The sequence below is a fragment of the Cucurbita pepo genome, chromosome LG10 (assembly GCF_002806865.2).
Source record: "Cucurbita pepo subsp. pepo cultivar mu-cu-16 chromosome LG10, ASM280686v2, whole genome shotgun sequence".
NCBI lineage: Eukaryota > Viridiplantae > Streptophyta > Magnoliopsida > Cucurbitales > Cucurbitaceae > Cucurbita > Cucurbita pepo.
The window spans coordinates 6446505-6461581 of NC_036647.1; the positions used below are offsets into that span (position 1 = coordinate 6446505).

At 35.8% G+C, this 15077-nt stretch overlaps 2 protein-coding genes, 1 long non-coding RNA gene and 1 other non-coding gene across 5 annotated transcripts; 2 read left to right on the forward strand and 2 right to left on the reverse strand.

Moving 5' to 3' along the window:
• Positions 1 to 350: 350 nt before the first annotated feature.
• On the reverse strand, positions 351 to 430 carry TRNAL-UAG. The gene has a single exon. It is a non-coding gene; the product is annotated as a tRNA-Leu (tRNA).
• Positions 431 to 6445: 6015 nt separating this feature from the next.
• Positions 6446 to 8673, forward strand: LOC111803362 (the record flags this gene model as incomplete). The annotated part of the gene is given in 3 exon segments (XM_023687727.1): positions 6446 to 6637; positions 7959 to 8207; positions 8295 to 8673. Coding segments are annotated over 3 exon segments (507 nt in total). The 3' UTR covers positions 8397 to 8673.
• LOC111803336 (protein PNS1-like) lies at positions 8666 to 10583 on the reverse strand. Its single transcript, XM_023687688.1, has 3 exons — positions 10447 to 10583; positions 9178 to 10320; positions 8666 to 9048 (listed from the first exon to the last, which is right to left on the reverse strand). The coding sequence occupies exons 1-3, from the start codon at positions 10531 to 10533 to the stop codon at positions 8911 to 8913; spliced, it is 1368 nt and encodes a 455-aa protein (XP_023543456.1). The 5' UTR covers positions 10534 to 10583; the 3' UTR covers positions 8666 to 8910.
• A 29-nt stretch (positions 10584 to 10612) lies between these two features.
• On the forward strand, positions 10613 to 12321 carry LOC111803366. Of its 2 annotated transcripts, none has more exons than XR_002816369.1 (3): positions 10613 to 10705; positions 10820 to 10994; positions 11285 to 12321. It is a non-coding gene; the product is annotated as an uncharacterized LOC111803366 (long non-coding RNA). The 2 variants fall into 2 exon arrangements; XR_002816368.1 differs by having other exon boundaries at positions 10615 to 10705; positions 10787 to 10994.
• Positions 12322 to 15077: the final 2756 nt, after the last annotated feature.

Sequence of the window (15077 nt, forward strand, 5' to 3'; positions counted from 1 at the left end):
TAATTTTATAAATTCAAAAATACCCTTAATTATAATATTAATTTTAAAATTTTGTTAAATCATAAAAAAAAATTATTTTATAATTTTATAAATTCAAAAATACCCTTAATTATAATATTAATTTTAAAAATTTGTTAAATTATAAAATATTTTTTTTATTTTATAATTTTATAAATTCAAAATACCCTTAATTATAATATTAATTTTAAAAAATTGTTAAATTATAAAATATTTTTTTTTATTTTATAAATTTATAAATTCTAATATTAAAAAATTGTTAAATTATAAAAAAAATATATATTTTATAATTTTATAAATTCAAAAATACCCTTAACTACTAAAAAAATCGTTGACAGCTGTGGGATTTGAACCCACGCCCTTTCGGACCAGAGCCTAAATCTGGCGCCTTAGACCACTCGGCCAAACTGTAAAGTTGTTGACTCATGGATTTGTATAATTATTATATTTCTTATTTTTATTTTATAAAACCTTAAGAGAATTATGAGATTAAGATTAGTAAATTTTATTTATAACGCATGCAAAGTAAATATCTAACACGAAACCAAAAAGGCTGATGTTATGACTTGAATGTTGTGGCTTGCTCGAAGAACAGATTGAGACTTAAACGAGTTTAAAATACGATAAAAAAATTTTACTATTTGAAAAATTCCAAACATAATATGCATACATATATTTAAATTAACCAAAAAGTATAGTTTACATGTTCAAAATACATAAGGGAATCATTAAAATAAAAAAACAATAAAAATAGCAAATTAATTTTAGAGGTTGTGGCCGGGTGTGGCTCTCTATAGCTCGTGCTCTAGATCTCGCTCTCATTCCCAATCAACTCCTAATTACTTGAAAAGCATGGAAAACATGGAGTGAGTACAAGATTTAGTAAGCAATTTACTTGTAGGCTTTTGATCGTGGTTATGGTGAGTGTTAAGGTATACAACCTCGTTCTAACCAGGAACTTACACATGGTTTCTTAGCTTGTGGTCTTGAGTTATGTTAGTTGTCCCGAACATGTCCCTAGACTACTCCCCATGGAAGACCTAGAAAGTCACATGGTTGGTGAATATCATGAACGTAAAACATGTCGAGAAAAGTTGTCAGAACATCCTAAGACAAGGGTAGGACAAGCCAACAATAACATGAGGCAGGGTAACCTATTAAACATGGCAAACGCCACGGTAAAAACATGGTACATGGCATCCCGTCTAGGTGAGGAAAATATGAAACATGACAACCTGCTAGAGAAACATGGTGCATGGCATTCCACCTAGATTAGGAAAACATAGAATCATATAGGGCATAGGTTGGAGTAACACCTAGTAATCTTAAAGGGGTCACGGTAAATTTAGAACATGGGGTGCATGGTGATCTTATTTGACTTGGTTCACGGCCCTAGAGTAGCATCTTAGTACTTAAATTCATGGGCTAACCCTAAGGTATAGCATAGCCTAATCTTGTAACATAACACAAGGTTCATGGCCCTATAGTAACATAAGTAACAGAGTCACCGTAAATTTAGAACACATGGTGCATAAGGTTTGACTCTTTTTCTTTTGAAATCTTAGTCATTTTTTACCATGCCTTCGAGGAGCTAACATGGCTAAGTTTAGGGCATAACATGATAGATGAACACGACTCTCCACAATAGTATGATATTGTCTACTTTGAGCATAGCTCTCATGGCTTTGCTTTGGATTTCTCCAAAAAGTCTCGTACCAATGGAGATTGTATTCTTGATTATAAACCCATGATTACTCCTTAAATTAGCGGATGTGGGACTTTTCTTTTCATCCAAGAGTGAAAACTAGATTGGCGATGCAACCTCGTGGATAAAAAATGAATCTTAAAAACTTTTAAACTTTGGTTTAATAGGTTAACTTTCAACGTTATATTTAATACATCTATAAGCGTTTAATTTTATGTCTAATAATTATTCAAACCCTTTAAATAAATATTTATTTCATATTAATTCGAATATAGTTAAGTAAATAAAATATCAATTATCATAGATCGATTTATTGTATGAGAAAAATTGTAAATTTTGTATTTAATAAATTAATCATCAATTATATAAAAATCAGTACTTATAAATTAACATAAACATGAAGGGCGTTTGGCTCGGTTAATAACTCAACTCCACCCATTGTAATCCTCAAACTTCCTTACCCAGTTAATAACTCGATTCGGGCTGTAGATCTAGTATTAGGCCGAGGGCAGAATGGCCGCGTTAGGTTGAAAGACACTGTGACATATAGGGTTACGATAGACGTTTAATGAGGATTACATGGTAACAAACCATGAAATCATAGATTTGGTAACGAACCAAAATCACGGTAACAATTGGAAAATAAATTAAAAAAAAAAACGCCTCGAGCACAGAGGAGAGAGAAATCTCTCGGAGCGCTTTCTCTGTNATAATTTTGATAGTAACAGATCAAGAAAAGTGGCCAAAAAAGACCCACTGCACAGAGGAGAGAGAAAGGTCTATCAGAAAATCACGAGAAGTCGGGTAAGGAAGACGAGGTCCATAGAATCCGAGTCGGACCTGAACCATAACCCGCACCCCAGTCCAACCTGTAGCGGCTCCGACCCGAGACCTAAACTCACCTCGGTACAACTCAATCAGCAGCCCACGCCTGCAACCCGAAAACGGACCTACGCCCATCTGCAACCCGAGAACCCAATTCTAGCCCAGCCCACAGTCCAGTAGCCCACATCAGGCCCAAGTTTCCCTCGCCCCAGTTGAACCAACCTGCAACTCAGTCGTGAATCCGCGTCTGGACCCGCGCCTTGACCTGACGCTGCTGCACGATGCACGACGTGGCTCGCTCTGGTGCTGTCATGTGTCATCTTGTGGCGCGAGCAGCCCTTCGGCACGGACGGCGCGATGGCGGCTCTAGTGGCTAATCGGCTTGATTTTTTATTTTTGCCTCGATTTCCACCGTTCCGACCCTTACGAACCTATTTTCGGCCCCGATTAAGGTAATTGAGGCCGTTTTAGAGCCGTATTTCACATTGTTAGTTGGATTATTAATTAAAATGTGAAATACTACGAAAGGCGACGATCGGTGCGATAGGAAGCGAACCCCGGCAACCTTTGGAGCAGCTCTCGAGGAACAAGAGTTTACGTTAATTAAATTAGGGAGTACTTCGGTTAACGTCAACCGAGTAAGTAGTCTTACTATAGAATAGGTTAGAAATTGTATGAGTTATGATGATGCATGAGTTGTATTGTATGATGATGTATGAGTATATAATGAAGTTTGAGTATATGATGATGTATAAGTGTACAATGATGTATGAGTTATGATGCTTGATGATGTGCGTAATATATATAGTTTGATGTATGACGTACTTGATATGCTTTATGCACTTTATGGCGATATGATGAGTATGATGAGTATGATGATTGCATGACGTTTGTCTTAATATGTTATGTTTTTCATATTAAGCATGCTATATGATGATGAGTGTCATATTGTATCATGTCGATAGACCGACATATGACACAACCTTAAGAGCATGAAAATGATATTAATATAAATATCTAACGAGCATGTGTTACTTAATGTAACAAAGAGATGAGACTAGAAGGTTGTGTCAGAAGAGATGATAAGATGAAATTGAGAGCGACCTCATGCATATTGTATGTTCATAAGCATAGGGATACTTCCCCAGAGACGATGAGTTCGGACGCGCATAGTATGATGATGATGGTGTTCATGGGGAGCATGACACTATGGAGTTTTGCTGACCTTCAGACGTCGTTATAGATTAGCTTGACTAGAGAGGGTCTAGGGGGTGTGCAAGTCCCCTAGAGATTCACACTCGCACGTGTGGGTCGTGTGTAGGGAAGTACTACACATCCAATTTGTTCGAGACTGAAGGCCACCCCTAGAGAATAGAGATAGATCCTAAGAGCATGATTGCATGTGTTTGCATTTGCATGACCCCCTATAGTGAGACCACCTACTTAGTATTCTTCAAAATACTCAGGTTGTGTGCCACATCATTTTTCAGGTAAAGGCAAGACGCACATGTACAGAAGACGACGACATCGTGGGCAGAGACTGTGGCACGTGCATAGGGTAGACTCATATTTAAATTCCTAGTCTCACATTAGAATATGTTGTTTTGCATTTCATCGTTTTAAATTATTTTATATTTGTTTTTATTTTCTCTAAATTTTAATATTTCGTATTAAACATGTAAGACTATGATTATGTTGAGACTTATGCCCTATAGCCTCGTAATTAATTGTTCATGTGGAGACTTAAGTGGGTATCCTATACAATGAGTTTGTATAAGACTGAACCAATAAATATTTAATCTCTCTTTATAAATGCGTTAATTGAGAAGATTAATATTTCACATGATGATCATATGCGACTCGATCTTAATTCTGAGTGAGTTATGAACTCCGAAAGCTTGTCCTTTAATTTACATGGGTGAAAATGGCTCTTTTAGCCGATCCAATATGCCTATCATTTTGGGAACTGGACCAAATAAGGAGTTCGGAACATAATATCATGGAATGGAATTCACTATTTCCATAAAAGGAAAGTAGATGAGTTGTTTTATTAAGTACTGATTTGTGGACTTGAACAATGAGGCCCATCCTATTGTTCATTAGATAATCAGTGATACTTAGAGTGAAAAATGTAATTACAGGAGTAAAACGGACTTTTGACCCCAGCTGTAATTATGAACAACTCATGAAGGATCGACTTGCTTGTAATGGTTATATCAATGGACATTCCTGTCATGCATAAGAGTGCAACTCTAAATCTACAGTAGTGACCTATAGTTAAGGAATGAAAATTGATTAAATAAAGAGTTTAATTAAGTAATTTTGTATCTACGTCTATAAAGTCTCCTTCCTAGCTGAGAGTAGCTAAAAGATTCAATTTATTTGAAAGAAAATTTGAAGGGTTGAAATTGATATTTAATATATTTGAGAAAATAAATTTAATTTGAAATATCACATTAATATTTAATATATTAAATATATTAAATAAATAGAAAAAATATATTTAATCGAAAGGGTTAGATTAATATTTAATATATTAGATAGGTTAAATATAAATGAAGAAAAACAAATGTCAAATTAATATTTAATATATTAGATATATTAAAAGAAATATATATTTATTGTATTTTATATATATATATATATATATATATATATATATATATATATATTTATGTATTTTCATATTTTAAATAAAAATATATTTGAAATTTGAATGAGATTCAAATTAATTAAATATATATTAGGATATTTTATAATATTTAAATATAATTTGTATAAAATATTATATTTTAATATATTAAATATATTATTATTTAACCAAGATTCTCTTAATCCCTATAAATAAATAATACCCTCAGATTCAGCCAATCGGAATTTCTTCCACTCCCTTCCTATAGAATGAAATTACATCTGTAGAGAATCTTCGAAATTATTCTTCTCCAATCTTTAGGATTTTCCTTTAAGAGGCTCCCACAAGTTTTGACCTTGAGTTCAAGTCATAGCCAGTAAGATCTGGTGGAATGTTGGAGAGCTTTTGCATGGTTGGAATACTTCTTACAAGCTAGGGTTTGTTCAAAGGTAAAGTTCTTACCCTCGAATTTATTGCTTTTGTTTTAATTCATAATAAAATCGAATTTATTGCTTTTATTTTAATTCATAATTTAGGGTTTTTAAAACCAGAGGAAAAAATCAATTTTGCAAAATCAAAATGGCATATATCATATATATGATTTTAAATAAATTACCCACCATACTACTTTTAATTCAAAGTAAAAATCAATAGACTCTTATACCAATTAAAGGGAATGAACTCTTAATCCCGTAGCAGAACAAAAGTATTGATAACCGTTTTGATTTGATTATGAATTAAAACAAAAGCAATAAATTCTAGAGTAACAACTACTAAAGTATCTTGCAAAACTACTACAAGTATTCCAACCATGCAAAAACTCTTCAACATTCCACAAGATTCTCCTTGCTATGACTCGAACACAAGGTACAAGCTAGATTCTCCTTGCTATGACTCGAACACAAGGTTCAAAGCTTGTGAGAACCTTTTAAAAGAAAATCTTGTAGAGATTAGAGAAGAATAATTTCAAGAATTCTCTTGAAAATGTAATTTCATTCTCCAATTTTTGAAGCCTTGTAAACGGAAACTCTTGATTAAACAACTTAAATTTTTTAGCTAGGTTATTGCATATTCGTTGTCTGGTTGCCAGAGGAGTGCGATTTTGACACCTAGTTGGGCGCCGGATTGTTGCACTAGGAACCAAAATTCATTCACCAATTTGTCATCCGCAATTCGTTAAAAAACGCGAGAAAAAAAGCCATTATATTGGCGATTTCCTCGGGAATTTCATCGATTCGAGCTTCAATTTCCCTTACCGCTTGGAGGCCAATTTCATCACAGATTTCTGCTATTCATACGCAATGGATTCAACTTCTTTAACCATTTCATCATCTTTCATTTTCCGCAATTCATCGCAGATATTACTTGCCATTAGAAAGATTCAAGACGGTTTGTGTTTCGAGAGGAACAAATTCTCCAAGATCTTCGCGGTCTATCCCAATGGCTCTGCTTCTGGGGTTCGTACTTTTCAAATTGGTTATGTGATTCTATTTGCTGTTTTATATTCAATGGACGAATATGGTCCTGCGTTCATTTAGGTTGAATCTATTGTACAGTCATTTTTGTGCATTTGAAGGTATTTGGTTGTTTGGTGCATACATTGGATTATAAGCGACTTTTTTGAGCTATGCTTTTCTGCTAGAAGCTGAACATTTTGGTTTAAAGTTAGTGCTATGTTGTGTTATTTTTTTTCGTTCTTATGTTTGCATTCAGTTTAAACTTGACAAGGTTTAATGAGAAATGGTAAAGCATAGAACTCCCACATGTGAAAATGGCGGTCTCTTTATATAACTATTGTTTGTCTGATGGTCAAATCGCAGGCTCGTTTCATATCTGTAAAAAGAACCATTTTATACCGTTAATTCCTTAGTGTGAGATTCCACATCGGTTAGGGAGGAGGACGAAACATTCTTTTTATAAGGGTGTAGAAACTTCTCCCTAGCAAATGCGTTTTAAAAACTTTGAGGGAAGCCTATAAGGGAGAGCCCAAAGAGGACAAATGGTATCATAACCAAACACCGGGTGATGTGCCAGTAGGAGGTTGAGCCCCAAAGAGGGGTGGACACGAGGCGGTGTGCCAGCAAGGACGCTAGGCCCCGAAGGGGTGGATTGGGGGGAGGTCCCACATCGATTGGAGAAGGAAACAAGTGCCAGCGAGGAGTGCCAGCAAGGATGCTGGGTTCCGAAGGGGGTGGATGGGGGGAGGTCCCACATCAATTGCAAAAGGGAACAAGTGCCAGTAANGGGGGGGGGGGAGGTCCCACATCGATTGGAGAAGGGAACAGTGCCAGTGAGGACGCTGGACCTCTAAGGGGGTGGATTGTGAGATCCCACATTGGTTGGAGAGGAGAACCAAACATTCTTTATAAGGGTGTGAAAACCTCTCCCTAGCATACATGTTTTAAAATCATTGAATGAAAGCCCGAAAGGGAAAGCCCAAGGAGGACAAAAGCTCCTAACGGTGGGTTTGAGCCGTGTACCACGGCCTTTTGCCTGCTGAATTGGCATAATTGATTGAAACTGGCAAGAGCATTTGTAATAAGTAAACAAGCATTTTTGATAAACCTCAGCAATCAATATCTAATGTCACTAGCTGTTGGCAATAGTAGCTAGACATCAAACGTAACCTCTGCTTTTCGCCTTTTCTGTCATATCCCGATCTACGTGTTCGTGATTGTGTATTCAATCATATGCTTCTAAGTATATGATCTGCATTCATAGTTTGTGATTGCCATATAATTACGGTTTTGAGAATCTTGTCAAATTTTCTGGATGTAGCCGGGGGATTTTTCAGCTGCAGATGTTCACAGACAACGAAGTGCTTTTGAATCTTTATTTTGCTATGATAAGGCTATTCCGGAAGAAATAATTGAGATGCCTGTTGGAATATCTCTGGCAGAGAAAATGATTGGAGATAATCCCCGTTGCACTGATTGTCATGCTAAAGGTGCTGTTCTTTGCACAACTTGCTCCGGGTCGGGATTGTATGTCGACTCGATATTGGAGAGCCAGGGAATCATTGTGAAAGTTCGTTGCCTCGGTAAAATCTGTATGTTTAGTTCTCAGATTACTTCTTGAAAAGTTTCTGTCCGAACTCTAATCATCTTCTTGTAGGTTGTGGTGGAACTGGTAATACCATGTGTTCAGAATGCGGCGGTCTTGGTCACCTGGGATCTAAATGAGTTCCAAAGACTCGTTTCGAACGTTTTGTCTTGAACCGCCCCCAGCTTTAATATTGGGCATGGATTATGCAATGATGATGAGATATATTAATCTTGAAATTTAGTGAAGATTGATAGAGTTCATCTTTCATTTAAGCAGCTTGTCTTGCCATAGTTTGGAGCAATTATATCTGATTCAGTTCAACTTACTCCATAGTGTTCATTTCCCTCAAGATGTGTACTTGTTAGTCAAACCGACACGAATTCTTTCTGAACTGACTACGAAATCAGAAATATATGAACTTCAAGGAAAGTTTTCATAAATTACTGCATGAATCTCTTTGTTTTTATTCTTGTTAGTAGTTCTGAAGCATTATTATGTGTTTGAAAAAAGAATCTACCATGAATTTCTCTCTAAGAACAAGATTTGCAGGGAAAAAGGAAGAAGCTTAAAGCTGGCATTGCTGTTTCAGTGGGTGAAGGCATTTTTTTCTTATGCCAGTCTCTTACTGGAGCTTTAGGAATGGTCTAAATCTGCTTCTTCACTTGTTTTCATGTTTCAGGGTTGGTTAAACTTGCAACCTCCGCCGAAGTTCTCGAATCCGGTCTGGCACGGTGGAGTCGAACCGAGGATGCAGGGGATTGTCTGCATAAGCTACGTAGTAGGCAGACACACATGCTTGTGGCCACGCCATTCCGATTCGACACTGCAACAACAACAACAACAACAACAACAACAACAACCATGAACATCAATCCAGAAGTTAAATTCCTCTCAGGTATTACCATTAAATTCAGTTACAGTTTAGAACAGTTCAAATATTTCAGCTCATTACCACAAAATAGCCAATCAGGAAGGCGTAGATTGCTAATTCTGTTGCGTAGCTCTTATGTATTACAAGTGCCCAGATCCCACTTATAATGCTACAGATTGCACCACCAGAAACCCCGCAAAGAACGCAGAACGACACGGTGAGATCGGAGTCTATAACGATTTCCAAATCCACCTTCTCGAACGCCTCCCAGGTATCATATGAAGCTTGCACAATCCCTTTATTGTAAACTCCAACATGGACAAAACCCCACCTGTTTCCATGGTTTCTCAGCATTGAAGCTAATTCTGAGTAGCAGGGTGCACAAGAGAAAAGGAACTCATCCGAGTCTCCTGCCACCAACCTCATGGCACGGGCCGATCCGTGAATGAAGCTGATAAAAGGGATGATGGCTGAGCCAAGAGAAATAGTTCCAGCTGAATGCTTTATTATGTCGTAGAAAGCTGCTCGTATGTCCTTTTCCCGACCCCAAGCTAAATTAAAGTACTTTATGCGCGAGATTGTAACGTGCACTACGTTCTTGATAACCTGCAGAGTCCAGGTTAGGCTCAACAGTATTGCTGCTATGAACAATGCCTTAAAACTCGACGTAATAGAAGTTGCTCCACCGATGCCGATGACCACGAAAGCTGCGTATAGAACGCCAATGAGGATTGATCCAAAGACAAAGATTGGAGTGTTCGTAGGAGGGTACTTAGTAGAAAGTGATAGAAGTTGAATTGCATAATTCAACCGGTGATTGATCCAACAGACATATACAGACACAATCAAGGAAGAAACTATGAGGATGACTCCTGCTGCTAAACCGCCACGAGATCCGACAATGATAAAGAAAACACCAGAAGCAAGTGATAGTACAGGGCTAAACCAGAAGGCTGTCTTGAAGGCCATAGAAGGTGAACAGCCAGTGAAGGCCTGCCATGAAAAGGCAATGATTCCAGAGCTCCCAATAGAAGCCAACAATGGAGGGTACCATTCTTTGGGGTGAAAATGATGCGTTTTAGAAGCCGACCGAAGTCCGAGAACTGTCAAAACGATCACTAACACGGCTACCAGACATATATGAATCTTGAAAACTATGCTAGAAAGCCACCTGAAAATTCTCCATCCCATGGCAGGCTCGATCGGATGGCTCGGTTCTTGAACCTACAACAACAGCCAATAAGATTCCTTCATATACATGTAAGTCAACGTCCATACACCAAAAATGGATCTGAATTTTCATGGATATGATAATGGAAATGCTTTCTTGATTGAGAAAGAGAGAGAAACCTGGTTTGGTGTTGAAGATGAAACTCTTCTTTCTTGAGCTTGGTGGGAGTGGTTCTGTAACACACTTGGTGGCGTTCTGGCTTCCATAATTTCATTTCAGGGGGAAATCAGCTCCTAAAATCCACCAAGAACAGCACCAGTTTTTGTAGTAGTTGCTGTGTTCTTGAAGTTCTATGGGTTGGTTGAAAAGCAAGTAATCTCCTTTGAAATCCTGGGCCCTCTGAGATTTGGACTTCTCAAGTCTTCTTAAACTAATCAGGTTTTGAATTCTCAAGATCTCTCTCTCTCTCTCTAGATATATACACATGTATGTGGAATTTCATAATTTTGGTCAAAGTAGGTGCGGGGTTCTATTGTGCTGATGTCGTGGCAGCACGAGGGAGCAGCAACGTGGATCAAAGGCTATCTTCCTCCTGATCCACATCTGTGAGATCCCCATCGATTGGAAAGGGGAACGAAACATTCTGTATTAGGGTGTGGAAACCTCTAAAAACCGTGAGGCTGACGGTGATACGTATCGGGTTTACAACCTCTCTGGAACGAAAAAGGTCTCCGCTTTCTGTTATCCTTTTTCTTTTTCTTTTTGTGTTTCATTTTCTGAATGAACTCAAAGTTGAACAAGTTAGCTAAAACCTTTTTCTTTTCTTCTCTTTAGTTATTTATTTAAGAATCCTATGTGTTTTTCAACTCTTTTGGGTTTTTTTATACAAAGAACCAAATTACAGTTTTGCCCTTCCAAGTTCCAATAATCTAAAAGTTTTTCTTCATTGTTAATGATTATCAATGAATGATTGCTTTGCAAGTTAAATTTTGACTTTGTCAACGTTTTTGTTCACAGATAAGATTGGAGGGACTGTGAGGAAGAAAGCATGACAGTCAAATCCACAAACGCCATGTGGCAGCCAGGTTAGTCGAGTTAACGTAATCTCGCTTCTCATATTCTAAAGCTGGAAAGTTGCATGCTTTTCATGTCTTACTGATAGACCTTCCCAAAAGGACAAACATAAAGTAGGCAAATTGGTTAGGCTTGGTTTCATTTTCTTAACCCGAAACGCGAAACCGAACAATTTGTTTGATAATTTCTTTTTAAAAAATTTAATAGTTATATTGTTTTGGAATTGATAAAGTTGTTTGAAATAAATGGAAATAACTTTATAAAATGAATTAGGTTCTTATGGGAATTTCACAAATGTTCTTTTTTTTTTTTTTTTTTTTTATCCTTTATGAAAATATGCTTCTCCAAACTTTAGAATATTAGAAACTCTTACGGAACAAATTTGAGTGCTAAATTAAAATGTCCTTTGTTTTCATTATATTCCATGCATTATACCTTTTATGAAAAAGAAATATCAATTTCTACCATGTTCTAACATTTACTAAGTTACACCAACCGCTTCTGATGCGATTAATCTAGCTTGGGTTTGATACGCTCGGACTCTTCCCTCTTAGATGTCAAATGGGTTCATAGATTATGAAGCCAATTAGACTATGATTTAAATACTTTTTTCTGATTCTTTTGTTTATTTTTTATTCTTTTTTGGGGGAAAAAAATTCGTTCTTATCCTCGTAGCTCAAGTTGTATAACTCTCACTCAAAGGAAAACAACCCTTAAGTTTAAGCATTTGATTTATTGAGTCGTCTCTGATCGTTTAGTTTTTGTTTGTCTCCTTTAGTCATGTAAGGTTAGTATGACTACTTTTTAGCAAGTTTAAATTATTTGTTGCTCCTGACTCTTCCCTCTTCGTTTGAACTAGTTGGAAGTATTTAAGGTTACGTATAACTACTTTTTAGTTAGTTTAAATTATTTTATGTAAAATTAGGTGAGTCAATTATGATTATGGGGCTCTAGAATTAAATTTCAAGGACTATTTGTAACTGCCCAAGTCCACTGTTAACCAATATTGTTAGGCTTTCCCTTCAAGTTTTTAAAACGTGTATGCTAGATAGAGGTTTCTACACCCTTACACGGAATACTTCATTCCCCTCTTCAACTGATGTGGGATCTCACAATCCACCCCCTTTGGAGGCCAGTGTCCTCGTTGGCACACCGCTCGGTGTCTGGCTCGAATATCATTTTAACGGGCTAAAGCGGATAATATCTGCTAGAGATGGATTTGTGGAAACCTCTCCCTAGCAAATGCGCTTTAAGACCGTGAGGCTGACAACGATACGTAATGGGCCAAAGCGGACAATATCTACTAGGAGTGGGTTTGAGTTGTTATAAAGCATTAAACTAGCATTAATGGAGTAGTGACTTCGGCCTAAACCAACCAATTAAGTGGCTCTACTATTGGCTTAGTTGGATGAATTGTATTATGTATGATGATGCGTGCCCCATGACCCTTGCACGTGTCATATATATGCATGATATGTTAAAATATGTTATGTTGTTTGATGTTATACTATGTTATATTATGCTCTGCTATGTTATGACATATTATGACATGTTATGCTACGATAAGTTATGTCATGTGATAAAACTGTCATTTTGTAGTTATGTCATGTTTTATAAAATTATTATAAAATCGATAATCTATGATGCATAAGCATTCATAGACCATACCATAAAAGCTATGACACGAACACCCTGAACCAACCCAATAAAAAAAATTATGATTTGATTCATTATTTAATAAGAGTTATTTTGGTTAAAAAATTACAATCCGAACAATTAGGTTATAAACTTATTTGTGTCGAGTTCAAATAAATGAAAACTTTACGAATTAAGTTGGTTGATGGATTTCTCTAAAATTATATTGAGTTGAACCAAACAATCTCGGAATTATTGAGTTGGGTTAGTTTAAGTTCATTATTTAATAATGGTTGTTTGGGTAAAAAAAAAAATTTACAACTTGAGTAATTGGCCAGGTTTAAAAATATCTCAACCAAACCCACAAATACCGCTAGCAAGTGTACATCACTAAATTTCGAAGAGACACCAACACTCGGATCTTGAAAGATATGAAAGATCTCCCTCCAAGTCGTACATACGACTTCCATCGAATACGACTTTCCATAGAATGCTATATGTATCTATGAGATCGAGTATGGAATTCTGTCTACTCACTTTAAATTGAGTATACATTTCCCTCCCTTTCCTGTTAGGATCGGAAATCCTGTATTTTACATATCCATACGATTGAGTCCTTGTGTTTCCGAAATAGTGTAAAAAAGGTGCTTCGAATCATTACTATTTGACTCGTATAATTCAATAATAATTATCACGCATCTTTTCTCTTCAAATTAAAAGATTTGAATTTACGACCGAACTCCGTTTAAAAATTAATTAATTTGTACATACGTGTTTAATTGATTAAATAATTATCATATTTAATACAACTACCATATGGTCTAGATTACACATCAACCATATTTTAAATTCATTAATAGTTGATTTGTTACATTGACTTGTCCTCCCAATGATAATAATAAATCATTGGTTGACTAGGTGTGAACTTCCTTTAATAAACTATTTTCCATTTCTATAACTACCAAAGAAAATGACCTATACAACTACCATTGATGTTAATATAATCGATCTCGACTTTTACAAGCTTCACGTAAGTTGTTCGTTATAATGTCGAAGTTTGAATAGAATAACTTTTGGATATGGGTTGATGAGTAACGCCGAGCATTTGTTTGACGGGTTGATATATGCAAGAATGAAGCCCGACTCAGTCACTTTTACAAGTTTCTTCGCTTAGTTTCAAATTCTAACAAGTTTCTTCCCTTTTAGGTTTTTCCTTAACGTTTTTAAAACGCTGATAGGGAGAGGTTTTCACACCCTTATAAAGAATGTTTCGTTCCCTTAACTGATGTGAGATCTCATAATCTACTCCTTATCGGGCCAGCGTCACTGGCAAACCCAATATAAGTTTTTGTTTATTTGAATTAATGAGAAATAGGTTTATAATCTAATTGTTCGGGTTGTAATTTTTTCAACCAAAATAACTCTTATTAAATAAAGAACACAATCATACATTTTTTGGATTGGGTTGGTTCAGGGTCAGATCATTTTTTCTCGTAAAATATTTATTTATTTATTTATTTTCAAACAAACAAACATTTAATTAAGATTTAAAACTCAATTTAAATATATATTTGGAAAAATTACCTTCCAAATAATTAAAATTTTTAATTATTTTAAGAATGGTCGGTAAATAAATAATAAAAAAAATAGTTACGAAATAAAATAAAATAAATATATGCACATATAATTATATGATAATAATAAAAAAAAAAATTGATTAAGCAATAAAATAATAAATGTACGGACGTATTTCAGAGAAATTCAGGCCCATTTTCGGAATTTAGATACTTGGGCCACCCATACAAATGGGGCCCATTATAAGATCACCGACAGGAATTAAATAACCACGTGGGAATCACGTGCTTTAATTTAATTTTCTGACCATATACTTTTTCAATATTTTTTTTTATACCTCACAATAGTATGGTACGGTTTGTTAGGAATTACGGATCTCTACAATAATATGATATTGTCTAGTTTGAATATAAGCTCTTATCGCTTTGCTTTGAGCTTCTAAAAAAGCCTCGTATACATGTTGATGTATTTCTTACTTATAAACCCATGATTGTTCCCTAAATTAGCCAATGTCGGACTCCCTCTC